The 15,376-nt window shown below is 35.7% G+C and overlaps 1 protein-coding gene across 3 annotated transcripts in view; it reads left to right on the top strand.

Annotated features, from left to right (window-relative positions):
• Positions 1-10,098: 10,098 nt before the first annotated feature.
• ZBTB41 (zinc finger and BTB domain containing 41) overlaps positions 10,099-15,376 on the top strand; it is a 48,958-nt gene continuing 43,680 nt past the window's right edge. For all 3 annotated transcript variants that reach the window (XM_059413036.1, XM_059413038.1, XM_059413039.1), the window contains exons 1-2: positions 10,099-10,200; positions 10,878-12,132. In XM_059413036.1, the coding sequence (XP_059269019.1) occupies positions 11,010-12,132 (1,123 nt within the window). In that variant the 5' untranslated portion in view covers positions 10,099-10,200; positions 10,878-11,009. The remainder of the gene's footprint in view (positions 10,201-10,877; positions 12,133-15,376) is intronic.

The raw sequence follows: 15,376 nt of genomic DNA, 5'->3' as shown, positions 1-15,376 counted from the left end.
CTTTTACGGTTTCAGTTTTCACCTTGAGAATTTTGATCTATTTGGAATTTATTTCGATCTGCTGATCAAAATATATATACAACTTTTATTTTTGATGCCCACCTCTTTATCTATTCTCATTTACTTGACAGTCTATCTTTTTTCAGAGACTTGAAATTTTACTTTTTTATATACTAAATTCATCTGTGAATCTGAACCTGTGGGTTTTCTGTTTTTCTATTGCTTACTTGTATATCTCTATTCATGTGTCTGACATTACTTGTTTTTTTAATAACTTTATTTATGATTAATTATCATGCAATACTCTGCATGCCTGTAAAGTATATTTTGGTCTGTTATAACACTAGTAAAACCATCACTACAATCAAAATAATGAACAAAATTTTTCTTTTTGTCCTATTTTAATCTAGCACAAACTGACCCCATTTGCTGTAACCAAGCAACAAAGTGATTGGCTTTCTGTCTTTATAATTTACAGTTCCTAGAATTTTGAAAAATGGAATTCTACAGACTGTATTCATTTTGTCTTTTATTCAGTGTAGTTATTTTCAGACTCATCTATGTTAACTTTATCATAAGTTTGTTCTTTTTTATTGTAAAGTAATAGTATTCTATATTTTGAATATACAACTTGTTTATGAAGTCACCTACTGTTGGACATTTGGGTTAATTCCAGTTTTTGTTAAATTTTGATTCCACTGTAGTTGACATACAGTATTATATTAGTTTCAGGTGTACAATACAGTGATTCAATAATTATATATATTTCTCAGTGCTCATCATGGTAAGTGTACTGTTAATCCCCTTCATGTAATTCACCCGTCCTGTCACTCACCTCCCTTCTGGTAACCATCAGTTTATTTGTAGTTAAGCATCTGTCTCTTTTTTCTTTGTACATTTTTTTTTGTTTCTTAAATTCCACATAAGTGAAATCATACTACATTTGTCTTTTTCTGACTGACTGACTTCACTTAGCATTATACTCTCTAGATCCATTCATGTTGTTGCAGATAGCAAGATCTCCTTCTTTTTTATGACTGAGTGAAGTTCCATTGTATTTACATACTACTATTTTATCCATTCATCAGTGGATAGTTGAGCTGTTTTCATAATTTGGCAATTGTAAATAATGCTGCAATAAATATAGGGGTGCATATACATTTTTGAATTAATGTTTCGATTTTCTTGGGATAAACACCCTGTAGTAGAATTTACTGGATCATATGGTAGTTCTATTTTTAATTTTTTGAGGAACCTCCATACTGTGTTCCACAGTGGCTGCAGCAATTTGAATCCTACCAACAGTGCATGAGGATTTTTTTTTCCCACATCCTCACCAACAGTTGCTTTTTCTTGTGTTTTTGAAATTAGCCATTCTGACAGACAGGTGTGAGGTGATATTTCATTGTGGTTTTGATTTGTATTTCCGTGAGGATGACTGATGTTGAACATTTTTTCATGTGTCTACTGACCTTCTGGATGTCTTTGAAGAAATGTTTAGTCATGCCTTCAGCCCACTTTTTAATTGGATTATTTATTTGTTGTCTTTTTTTTTTTTTTTTTGGTGTTCCGTTATATAACTTCTTTACATATTTTGCATACTAACCCTTTATCATATATGTTACTTGCAAATATCTTCTCCCATTCAGTAGATTCTCTTTTAGTTTTGTATTGTTTCTTTTGTTGTGCAGAAACTTTTTATTTTGATGTAGTCTCAATAGTTTACTTTTGCTTCTGTTTCCCTTGCTCAGGAGACATATCTAGAAAAATGTTTCTGTGGCCAGTGTCAGTGACCTTACTGCCTGTGCTCTCTAGTATGAGTTTTATGGTTTCAGGTCTCAGTTTTGGGTCTTTAATCCATTTTGAGTTTAATTTTGTGTATGATATAATAAAGAGGTCCAGTTTCATTCTTTTATGTGTAGCTATCCAGTTTTTCCAGCACCATTTGTTTGAAGAGATTGTTTTTCCCATTGTATATTCTTGCGTCCTTTGTCAAAGAATTATTGACTATATAAGTGAGGGTTTATTTCTGGGAGCTCTTTTCTGTTTTATTGATATATTTGTCTATTTTTGTGCCAGTATCAGACTGTTTTGATTACTACAACTTTGTAGTATGTCTTGATATCTGGGATTGTGACACCTCTTGTTTTGTTCTTTCTCAAGATTACTTTGGCTATTTTAGGTCTTTTGGGTACTACACAAATTTTAGGATTATTTCTTTTGATTCTGTGGAAATTGCTGTTTGTGTGTTTTTTAAAAGATTTTATTTATTCATTTGAGAGAGGGAGAGAGAGAGAGACAGAGCACAAGCAAGGGGAGAGGCAGAGGTAGACGGAAAAGCAGACTCCCCACTGAGCTGGGAGCCTGACATGGGACTCAATCCCAAGACCTGGAGATCATGACCTGAGGGGAAGGCAGACACTTGACTATCTGAGCCACGCAGATGCCCCTTGTTGTTGGTATTTTGATAGAGATTGCATAAGTCTGTCGATTGTTTTGGTTAGTGTGGACGTACTAACAATATTTGTTCTTTCAATTGATGAGCATGGAGTGGCTTTCTTTTTCTTTGTGTTTTCTTCATTTTCTTTCATCAGTGTTTTATTGTTTTCAGAGTACAAATCTTTTACCTCTTTGGTTAACTTTATTCCTACATATTTCATTATTTTTGATATGATTGTAATTGAGATTATTTTTTTTTTAAAGATTTTATTTATTTATTTGACAGAGAGAGATCACAAGTAGGCAGAGAGGCAGGCAGAGAGAGAGAGAGGAGGAAGCAGGCTCCCTGCTGAGCAGAGAGCCTGATGCGGGACTCCATCCCAGGACCCTGAGATCATGACCTGAGCTGAAGGCAGCGGCTTAACCCAATGCACCCAAGATTATTTTCTTAATTTCTCATTATACCTCATTATTTATGTATAGAAATGTAACAGATTTCTGTGTATTGATTTTGTATCCTGTGACCTTACTGAATTCGTTTATCAATGCTAGTAGTTCTCTGGTGGAAACTTTAGGGTTTTCTGTGTAGTATCATGTCAACTGCAAATAGTGAAGAGTTTACTTCTTCCTTACCATTTGGATGCCTTTAGTTCTTTTTCTTGCCTGATTGCTATGGCCAGGACTTACAGTACTATGTTGAAGAAATGTGGTGAAACTGGATATCCTTGTCTTGTTTATGATCTTTGGGGGAAAACTCTCAGTTTTTCACCATTGAGGACAATGTTAACTGTGGGTTTTTCTTATATAGTGTTGATTATGTTAAGATACGTGCCCTCTAAACTTACTTTGTTGAGAGTTTTTAATCATGAATGGACATTATATTGTGTCCTTTGCTTTTTTTCTGCATCTATTAAAATGAACACATGGGATTTATCTTTTTCCTTTTTGATGTGATATATCGCATTGATTGATTTGCAAATATTGAACCCACCCTTGCATTTTGGAACTAAATCCCTCTTGATTGGGGTGAATTTTTTTTTAATGCATTGTTGGATAATTCCCATTTTTTCACTGTTACAACTAGAGTTGCTGTGAACTTTTATATATAAGACTTTATAGGTAGAATGCTTTTGTTTTTCTCAAATAAAGATGGAATCGCCAGCTTGTGTGGTTTGTGTAGGTTTAACATTGCTCAACTATTTCCAAAGAAAATGTTTTTATTTTCTTTAAGTTTTACATTCCAATGAGAAGTGTATGAGATTTCTGGTTGATCCACATCATCACCAACACTTGGTACCATCAGTCTTTACAAGGTTAGTTATTCTAATGAATATATAGTGGTATCTCACTGTGATTTTAATTAGCATCCTCTCTAAGATGCAGTGTAAAGATAAAAATAATCTTTCATGTTCTTATCTTCTTTCATGAAGTGTTTGTTCAAAGATTTTGTTCATTTGCTCATTTTATGTGTATTTCCTTTTCTCATTAGTTGCAAACATTCTTTTTTTTTTTTAATTTTGGATATAAGTCCTTAATCAGGTATGTTTTTTAATATCTTCTATTCTGTGAATTGCCTTTTTATTTCCTTGTCTTTTGGGGGGAAAAAAACATTTAGTATTGATGAAATCCAATTTAATGATGTCTTTAAATCTACACACAAATTTGTGGACAATTGACATCTTCACAATATTGATTCTTCCAATCTATGAATATGGCCTCTATCTTCAATTATTAGGTTTTCTTTAATTTTTCTGAGGTATGTTTTAGGGGAAAGGCTCAGAAAACAATGGCCAATAGGTCAAATTCAGCTCATGGCTCTGTATGTTCCATGAGATAAGATTAAATTTTACATTTTAAAGAGTTGTCAAGAAAATAAGGAATAAAATGGGATAGAGATTATCTGTATCTTATAAGCCTAAGATATTTAATACATGGCCCTATACAGAAGTAAATTTGTCAGCCGTGTTGTAGAGAATTGTGTATAATGGTCTTGAACATAACTCACTAGATTAATTCCCAGGTATTTTATATTTTTAATGCTGTTGAAAAACATCTTTTTATCATTAAGTTTACTTAAAATGTTACATTCGTGGTACATGTTAGTTCAATGAATATTCAATAAATAAATGAATAAAAACATTTTCACTTTCTCACATAAACTTATGAAACAGTCTGTTAAAGGATATTGATTTAAGACCATGACAGATGAGCAAAAGGAAAACACAGGGAAGAGATTCTGGAGGGTGTAGGTTTCATTTCTTTTGTGGTTTTCAACTTTCGCTCTTTCCTCATGGGCTCTTTTTCCAACATCTACTTCCTCTGAACTTCTGACACCTTGGAGAAATGGCAGCTGGTGCTATATATTTGAGGAAATTTAAAAGGCATTATTTTTAAATTTTTTATTTCTTTATTATTCACTGCTGGTATATTGGTCAGGGTTCTCCAGAGAAATAGAAGCAATAAGATAAATGTTTTAAGAAATTGAAATGTTTTAAGAATTTATGGACAATTGACATCTTCACAATATTGATTCTTCCAATCTATGAATATGGCCTCTATCTTCAAAACAGAGGATTATAGGGGAAGAGAGGGAAAAACAAAACAAAATGAAACCAGAAAGGGAGATAAACCATAAGAGACTCTTAATCATAGGTACAATGTGGAGGGAGGTGGGACATTAATTAATGATGGACATTAAAAGGGCATGTGATAAAATGAGTACTGGGTATTATATAACACTGATGAATCACTGATCTCTACCTCTCAAACCAGTGATATATGTTAATTAATTGAATTTAAATTTAAAAATAAATTGGATTCATGTTTGATTGTGGGTTTTGTTAAGTTTGAAACCCATAGGGCAGGCCTGTGAACTAGAAGGTCAGGTAAGAGTTGATGTTCCACTTGAGTCCAAATACCTCAGGGCAGTAGGCTGGAAACTTGAGCAGAGTTTCTATGTTGAAATCTCAGGGAAAATTGCTTCCTTTGGGAAAGCTCAGTCTTTGCTCACAAAGCCTTCAACTGATTAGATGAGGTCTAACAAAGATTCTTCCTTTGACCAAACTTTAATGAGGCTCCTCTAAGCTGTCCCTCAACAGGACCTGACTTTTGGGCTTCTGAGTTGATTTCCTCATTGTTCAATATTAGCAAGAACCCACTAACTAAGCTTAGCCAAAATCCCTCACTTTTACTGTCCACTATCTTTCTCATCCTCCATCACATCCCAAGTGATTACTGAACATGATGGCTTGCATTCAGCAAGATCCTGTCAGGTCTCTTTAGCCAAAATCCCCCCACTTAACCCTGAGGTTTCCTCCTAATAATTTTCCATCCACTGACATGCCATCTCCCTTAGCCTATAAATTCCTGCTATTCTTTGTATGTGAAATTAAGGCCAATATCTGTTTCCCACCACAAAGCCCCATGGAGGTAGATCTCCTAAATAAAGTCTGCATTACTGTTCTTTAACAAGTGTCAGTAATAATAGCTCTTTAACAGGCTCATCCACATTATGGAGGATATTTACTTTAAGTCTACTGAAATGAACATAAGTAACGTCTAAAAAATACCTGCACAACATCTAGAGGTGTATTTGACCAATTTGACTACATTGACAGATACGATCATCTCATATAGTATAATCTCTATACTCATCTCATATTCATATAGTATAATAACTATTTTATTTTCATATTAACTTTTGTTGTATAATTTTTTGTATTAATTAATAACATATCCATAGTTTTTTCCCTAAATGTCTAATCTTGTCTTCAGTAAATAATAATTTTATTTTTCCATTCCAAGCCTCATATCTTTTATTTCTTTTCCATGGTTATTTCTTCTGGGTAAAATCTCCATTAACATGTCAAATTAGGGGCACCAGGGTGGCTCAGTCATTAAGCATCTGCCTTCAGCTCAGGTCACGATTCTATGGTCCTGAGATTGAGCCCCGCATAGGGCTCCCTGCTAAGCTGGAGGCCTGTTTCTCCATCTCCCACTCCCTCTGCTTATGTTCCCTCTGTCACTGTGTCTCTGTCAAATAAATAAATAAAATCTTTTCTTTTAATGTCAAATTAGTGAAGACAAAAGGCATTCTTCGTGCATTCTCAATCTCTGTGGAAATCTTGACTTTTTTCTTTTGGTCAAGTATGGTATTTGCTGACTTTCCATTTATCGTACTGAGAAGATATTTTTATTTCTAGTTTGAGATTTTTTTAAAGTCAGGACTACATGTTTAATTTATTAAATATTTTTCTGCATCTGTTGAGTTGGTTTTTCTTTTATTCAGTTTATAAGAATTATATTAGTTCATTTCCAAATTTAAATAATTTGTGCATTCCTGTATTAAATCCAATTTTTAAAAAAGGTTTTATTTATTTACTTGACAGAGATCACAAGCAGGCAGAGAGGCAGGCAGAGAGAGGGGTAAGCAGGCTCCCCACTGAGCAGAGAGCCCGATGTGGGGCTTGATCCCAGGACCCTGAGATCATGACCTGAGCTGAAGGCAGAGGCTCAACCCACTGAGCCACCCAGGTGCCCCCTAAATCCTATTTAGTTGCATTGTAAACCTTTCTCCCTCCCACTCCCACTCCCCATACATATACACATAACACACATATAGAACACTTGGATTTGATTTTGTTTAAGACTTTTGCACCTAAATGTTGAGTGAGTTTCACTTGTAATTTTTACTTCCTGCAATGTCCTTCTCAGATTTTGGTATTATGATTATGCTGGCCTCGTAATGTAAGATATATATTGCTCCCTTCCTCTTTTTAAATGCATTTTTTGGAAGAGTTGTATAAAATTGGTAATATTTCTTCCTTAGGTGATAGAATTTATTATCTGGAGGACTTTTTATAATGAATTTACAAAAAATAAGATAGTTAAACTTTTATTTGATTCAATTTTGATAACTTGTTTTCCTAGGAATTTGTCTATTTTATATAAATTTTGAAATTTGTTGTTGTAATTTGTTTATAATACCTTCTTGTTATGTTTTTAATGTGACTAGAATCTGTAATAATGCCTTTTTTATACCTCATGTTGTTTGTTCCTTCTTTTGGTGTTGACTATTCTTTCTGGTAAATATATATCAATTATATAAAGTTAAGTTTTAGATTCTGAATAATTTGTCCATTTTATTTTATTGTATTTATTGGAATAACATGCTTATTCACTTTTAATAATTATAGGATGTGTAATGTCTTCCTCCTTTCTTTTTCTGGGGGAGGGGCATAGGGAGAGGGAGACAAACAGAATCCTAGCTGTGCGGGGAGGCTGATGCAAGGCTTGATCCCAAGAACTTGAGATCATGACCTGGGCTGAAATCAAGAGTCCAGTGCCCAGCTGACTGAGCTACCCAAGGGTCCCTGTCCTCCTCCTTCCTGATATAGGTATATGTGTGTACACACACACACACACACACACACACACACGATCCGTTTATAGATTTTTTTCCTGAAAGAACTGACATTTGGCTTTGCTGATCTGTAAGAGAATGCTTCCTTTCTTTTTCATTAATTCCTGACTTATTCTTTTTCTTGCTTTTCTTTGAAATATGTTGATAATTCCTTTATGGCTTAATACCTGATTTTTTTTTTTTTTACCTGATTGGTTTATATAAGTGCTCCATATGTATACTGTAACTGTTAGATGCCCTATTTCATGTGGGTCATTTAGGTCAATTTTGTTAATAATTTTTTAAAAAATGGTATAGCTCTTAGTAATTTTTATCTCCTGATCTAATTAGTTACTCTAAGTTAGTATATTAATCTAGATTTGCCTTTCTCATTTCAGTTCTGTCCATTTTTAAAGTACAGGTTGATATTTTGTTAGAGGATTACATCCATCATTTTAATTACTATTGCATTCAGTTATATTCTCTTTACGTTTCTAGGATTTGGCGATCCATCAAATAGATTTACAGCTCATTCAGTTAAGTATGCAGGGAATAACAGGTTAAAGACTAGCAAAGTACATCGGAACAGCTAAACTCTTTTACATATATAGATATTATTAATAATGGAATGTTTGGAATTTTTAAGGTATATTCTAAAGAACTCATCTAAATGTCACTTTGTTAACAGTGACAGTATGTGCATTCCACACGATTTACAAAACTATTAAAGAAAATAAACTCTTGGGTTTATATTTGTATTTTCTTTTTTCTTTAATAACCATATCTTCACAGAAATGTCTCAACTTTTCAAGTATTCTAATAGATCTTTTTTCTGTTGTCTCTCTTTCTTACATTTCAGTAAGGTTTTCTTTTTTCACTTCTTTGGCTATATTCATTTTCTACTTTGTTTTAACCTTTCTTCTGTTTTAATATAAGAATTCATAATTATACATTTCTATCTATGTTCTAAGTACTAGTATAATGATAGCTTTCATATCTAAGTTATTTTCTTAATCTGCTTGGTTATTTTTAATAATTTTTTTGTTCATTTTCCTTTCACTTTTTTTATTTTTAAAAATATTTTAAATACACTTATTTTGTTTTCTGTTTTTAAAAAATACAATATCTTCAGGCTTTGTATATCCGAAACCTATGGACATTGTTTTTATGTTCTTTTACTCTCTTATTTTTTATTTATTCACTTACTCTCATTTTAGACGGCTGGTTTTTGTGGGAATGAGTCACCCAGGTGATAGGCATCCGTGTCTGGAATTCGTATGAGTGCTTTTGCTGGGAATTTTCATTAAAAGTTTTAACTATTTTCAAATCAAAGAAAATTTGAGTCAGTCAAGTTTCCTCAAGTTTCCGTTTTCGTAGGAGAAATTTTCCACCCCCACAAGTTCTTCCACTGGGAGTGGTGGCCCTTCCAGATTCCCAGCTATACCTGTCGGGGAGAGGGGTGATGGCTGGAGTGGGTAACCAGTTTGGTTACCTATTCTATTTGGCCTCAGTCTCTTATTTGTCTTGCATCTGTAAAGTCACCTGACCCAGGACCTTGCTAGTAAAAATGTGGTGCTTAGAGCAGCAGTTATCAGCATCTCTTGGGACTCTGTAGAAATGCAAAATCTTAGGTACCGGCTTCAAAAGTTGTTCTTGTAGATTTTTCTTTTTGTTTTGGCTGCCCTTGCTGTCCTAACACGTACATTTTCCAATGTCTTCTGTGTACATTAAGAAGTTAAAAAATAATTTTAGGAGCAGCCACGTTAGCCATTTAAAGTAGAAACAAACAAACGAAAGGACATCGACATCTGTTCTTTACACGCAGTGTGTTTGCTAAGACGGGCTTAGGTCCCTTGGTGCGTGATCGATCACATGCTATTAAATATATCAGCGAGGATGAAATCCATTCGTGCTTTCGTGCGTCTGCCAGGTGCTACTAAACTCATAGGTCTCCCCACCCCATCCCCCGCCATTCCCCGGGGAGATTTCCTGCAAAGGTTCGTCTAGTTCAATCACAGTAGGCCACCAAACCACCGCGAAAACCCGGAGTAACGGATTTGGGGCGTAGCTAGGATCCCCTAGGGAGCAAGGAGAGCTTACAGAGCATGCGCAAAGCCGGGTGCGCACACATGCGCAGTGGTCCGCGCAGGGCCGCGCGCCGGTCTCTCCGAGAGGCTTGGAGCCTGCGCGCGGTTGACGTGTTCCGTGGCTGTGGAGGCGGCGAGGCTCTGGGAGGGGAAGGAGCAGAGGGAGGGAGGGTGAGGTGGGGGGCTGAACCCGGAAGTGGGTAGGCGCTGGAGCGAGCGCGCCGAGAGTGGAGCTCAGCGGCTGGGAGCCAGCGGGGGAGCCCTGGGTTCCCGGTAATGGATCTGTGGGGCGTTTGCCCAGGGAAACTGGGGTGGGAAGGGTAGCGGGTTCGCGTCGGCGAGTGCAGTCTTCGCTTGGGCAGGGCCCGGGAAGGTTCTTCTGCTTCCTTTCGTCGTCCCTGTGGTTGACCCTACTCCTCCTGCTCAGCGCCCCTCCTGGGGCCGTCTCCTGCGGGGTGGTTTTGGCCGTGGGAGGCTCTCGGTCCCTGAGGAGGTGTGCCTTGCCCGCCCTGGGAAAAGGCATGTTAATGGAGAGACGTGGATTTCGCGGCCGCGACGGCCTTATTGTCACCAACCCAGCGCCCCTAAGCATGAATGTAGCGCGCCTCAACCTGCACCCTCAGCGATCTTGGAGGGGGTCCTTTCCTTTTTTGCCCCCTTTTTTCCCACCCCGTTCGTGAATCAGGCCTGAAAGGTGTGCCCCGGCTTCCTTTAAAATTATTCTTTTGTTGGCTGTCTTTTATAACCCGGCCCTCCTTGTTCTCCACCCTAAAATCTGAGCCACGAATGAGTAGAACGTGTGACTTTATCCTAATTTAGTTCTGATTTAGAAAGGGTTAGCAGACGAATGCCGCGAATAATTTAGGATTGCTTTGCCATGGAGTTTTGTGGGTTTTTTTTTTTTTTTGGTTTTTTTTTTTTTTTTTTACGTGGTTGTTACTCTTTTGCAGACCATGAAATCCTCGGGCACGCCCCTCCAGAAGCTGTTAACCAAGACAATCTAGTTTTTTGTTTTTTGTTTTTTTAAAATAAATCCTTTAAGACACTTATGAAGTTTCTTGTTCTGAAATTGTTGTACTGCAATGAAGAAAAGGAGAAAGGTTACTTCAAATCTTGACGAGAAGATCCATCTAGGCTATCGCAAAGATTCTTCAGAAGGCAATGTTGCAGTGGAGTGTGACGAAGTAACCTATACTCATTCCACAGAGAGACCAACTCCTGAAGCTCTTCACTGTTACCAGGAACTTCCTCCCTCTCCAGATCAGAGAAAACTTTTGAGTTCTTTGCAGTATAACAAGAATTTGCTGAAGTATTTAAATGATGACAGGCAGAAGCAACCATCTTTCTGTGACTTACTTATCATAGTAGAAGGAAAAGAATTCAGTGCCCATAAAGTTGTTGTTGCTGTTGGCAGTAGTTATTTCCATGCCTGTTTGAGCAAAAATCCAAGCACTGATGTTGTCACCCTGGATCACGTAACACACTCAGTTTTTCAGCATTTGCTTGAATTTCTTTACACATCAGAATTTTTTGTGTACAAATATGAAATACCCCTTGTTTTAGAGGCAGCAAAATTTCTGGACATTATAGATGCAGTTAAGTTGCTAAATAATGAAAATGTTGCCACTTTTCAGTCTGAGCTGGCTGAAAAGTCATCACCAGAAGAAACACTAAGTGAATTAGCTGGAAGACTATCAAATAATCATCAGTGTAAATTCTGTAGTAGACATTTTTGTTATAAAAAGTCTTTAGAGAATCATTTAGCTAAAACTCATAGATCCCTTTTATTAGGGAAAAAACATGGGTTAAAAATGCTGGAGAGAAGTTTTTCCACAAGAAGATCGAAAAGGAATCTCAAGTGTCCTGTTAAGTTTGATGACACCAGTGATGATGAACAAGAAAGTGCTGATGGGTCAGACAATTTGAATCAAGAAAATTTTGATAAGGAAAAGTCAGACAGAAATGATTCCGAGGACCCTGGAAGTGAATATAATGCTGAAGAAGATGAACTAGAGGAGGAAATGTCAGATGAATACTCTGACATTGAAGAACAAAGTGAAAAAGATCATAATGATGCAGAAGAAGAACCTGAAGCTGGTGATTCTGTAGGAAATATTCATGAGGGGTTAACTCCTGTAGTCATTCAGAACAGTAACAAAAAGATACTGCAATGTCCTAAATGTGATAAAACATTTGACCGCATAGGTAAGAAAAGAAAGCTTGTTTTCTGTCTCTAATAACTTTTCCTGATATTTTAAAGGTAATAATGAAAAACTAAACTTTGAGGTAACTTTTGAAAGGAATGCTTAACTAGGGTAGGTATTTGGTAGTCAATACATATTATAACCTGTTTTTTTAAAATTGTTTTGATTCAGGAATTTATTTTTTTATTAGCTTTTATTTTCTCTACCCCATGTCCCATTAAAAGGTGACAGATCATTAGTTCAGGTATTTGGTATGAAAAAACTCCAGACTTAATAATTATGAATGTAATGTTTTGATTTATATGTTGATTTAATTTCATAGATAAGTGCTATTTTTGAGTGATAGAAAATTGAATTCGATTATATTACTCAATTTAATGATTTGTGTACTAATTCCCTTGAACCTGGCTGTGTTTGAATTAGAAAAACACAGTCTCTTCTATAGAATCTAGTACTATACAGAATTGGAATGTTTCACAGTTTAGCCTTGTAGTTAAGAATAAAACTGAATTGGATATAATTTATTCTGTAGGTAGAGACTTTAGGAAATGTGTTGACTAGTAGTAGTCATTGGTAATTATAATTAATAAATAGACTTTTCTTTTATTAGAAAAGTATATGCAGGCAATGTGGTCTATAACCTTAAGTTAAAAATATGTCAGTGAACATATAATTTCAAGAGGTCTAGTATTTGCTAGTAAAATAATTTTTAGAGGTGTTTTACATGAGGAGTTCTAATGTGAATTTTAAATTGCAGCAATTAAGCTGTTTCTATATAAATCAAAGTTATGAAATTATGAAATATATTCCACCACATACAATGTTAAAAGGAACATTTAAGCGCAGTTTGACCTTGTAACATTATTATGCAGTTTAATATATCCCCATGTATTTTGCAGTGTTGAGTTACTTATGTTAATTGGTTTAGGTAGAAATTGATTTAATAAGATACTGGTAATCATTTGCTCTCAAAATATAGGACAGTACACACTACAGCATAAGTTGTAACCGCTTTTTGCTTTTTATTGTGCCTTGGAATCTCCAAATTAGAATTTTTGACAGTCCAATTTAATAATTACTTATCACTGTTTTTACTGTGTTTGAGACTCAAACATGAGTCAAATAACTTTTTATGAGTAATTCAATTGGAAGAGCAGAGGAATACAAGGAACTTGCTAAACTCAGACTGGATAAATACTTTCTCTCATAGAGCTGAAACAAGTACTGTGAGAAGAGAATATTTTTGGATTCAGACACCTGAGAGCACATTATCTTTTCAATAGGTTCTGCTTCTTTGACTTTATATTCCTAATACATGCCTCCTCTGTTCTGCCTTAACTTGGCCTAATTTGTCTTGAGATGAATGAACGGGTCAAGGCACAAATGGCATTGTAGGCCCAACACTTAAGATTTCTGAACTGTCCTGTTGAACACTAGGGCTGTGAGATACTTTAAGAGAGAGGATTTCTTTTTCAAGTAAGACTGGAAAAATTATATACTATAATCCATAGTCTATAATAACTGTCAAATTCTCTAGTAAAGAAACTTGGCATTTACTCAAATAATTTTATCATAAGACCCTTCTGTGGTACTTCTTTAATGTCCAAAAAACCACCACAGCTCTTTGCACACAATTTAGGAAAACACTGCGCAAGATTAAGTTCCTGATATACTAAGAGGAAGGTGTTTTGCAGTATCTTTAACCAAGATTGTGAGAATCAATAGGTCACATTGTAGACTTACCTGCAGCCTACCTTTCTGAATGCATTGGACGTTACACCCCTCTTGTATCCACCCATCTCTTTTGCTTAAGTCTCACACAGGGCTGTTTGCTTTTCAAAACCCAGGACTGAGAGAGAGAGAGGGGAAGATTGAAAGTGAGATTATATCATACTGGGTAAAAAAAAACCATGAGCTATAGTGATTTCAGACCATCTGCATTTTTTAATCCAGGTTTTGGGCAGGTTACTTAACCTGTCTGTATTTTTGTTTTCCTCATAGGTAGAGTGGGATGATGCTAATGTAATGCTAAGGGTACCATCTCATGGAGGTTGTTATGAGAATTAAATGGGGTAGTCTTGTGAATCACTCAAAATACTGTGTGAAATTTAGGTGTTCAAGGAATATTAGCTGCTCTTATTGTTAATTAATTGAATATAGTTATTGAGTCGCTCTAATATCAATAAATAGATGGGAAGTTACATTTTCTGTGTTCTCAAGAATGTTCAAGTTTAATGAGTACATGCAAAAACACAATCATATTTCAGTGAAGGTAATCTTACCAGAAAAAGTACAAAGGACTGAAGGAATCAGTAAAGATTTCATAGAGCAGGTAGCATTAGAGCTTAGAAATAAAGAATAGGGAAGAATTTATATGGCAAAAGGACCAACATGTGCAAAGACATCATCAAGGTATGTTGTAATCTGGAAATTGCTGAAGGGTGATTTCAAGATGCATAAGGAGGTAAAATGAAAATGATAGATGAAGATTGGCACCTAAGCAGAGGTCAAATTTTGCATGTTTTTTTATGCTGTATAGAATATTCAGATTCTATCCAGTGAGTGGTAGAAAAACTTGGACAAAGGAAATGGCAGCCTATTGAAGTTTTAGGAAGGTCATGCTGGCTTCAGCACAGAGAATGAAATTAGAAAGGACCAGGAGGATATTGTAGGCTTGGACTAGTTAGATGAGTAGCACTGAGAATGGGCTGTGGGACTAGGGTAGATCAGAGAGTTGCACTGAATATAGACTAAGTGGACTGGGTGATGGATAGAATGTAAATGTGGAAGGAGAGGATCCGTGTTTCTTAAATGTCCTCCTTTCTCATCTCCATCAGAAGTCTGTTTATTTAAAAACAAAACACAGTTCAAGGACCATTTTCCAGTAAGCCTTATAGCATCCATATTCCTATCATATGATTTAAACACGCCTACCTAGATTTTTGGTTATTTATTTCTCATTAGATTTTAAGCCTGAAAATTTTGTGTCTTCTGGTTACTGTCCTTTCTTGATGCTCTAGGTCATTTCACATATTAAGTTTTCATTCAGTAAGCTCCTGTTCAAGTGAACAAAATTGAAAGGTTGGTGTCTGACTTAACTTGGACTTTTAAGAAGCCAGTTGGGCTTCTTTATGAGCTTCTAACTTTGGTGTCTTGGAGTACTTTATGAGAATTAATGAATAAGCTATGAGACCTGCTGGAACCATTAGCTCCACAATTTGTAGTCGACTAATTTGATTCCATTA

This window comes from Mustela nigripes, chromosome 10 (assembly GCF_022355385.1).
Source record: "Mustela nigripes isolate SB6536 chromosome 10, MUSNIG.SB6536, whole genome shotgun sequence".
Lineage (NCBI taxonomy): Eukaryota > Metazoa > Chordata > Mammalia > Carnivora > Mustelidae > Mustela > Mustela nigripes.
The sequence above is the reverse complement of the archived record's forward strand: the minus strand, read 5'-3'. Positions and strand labels throughout refer to the sequence as shown.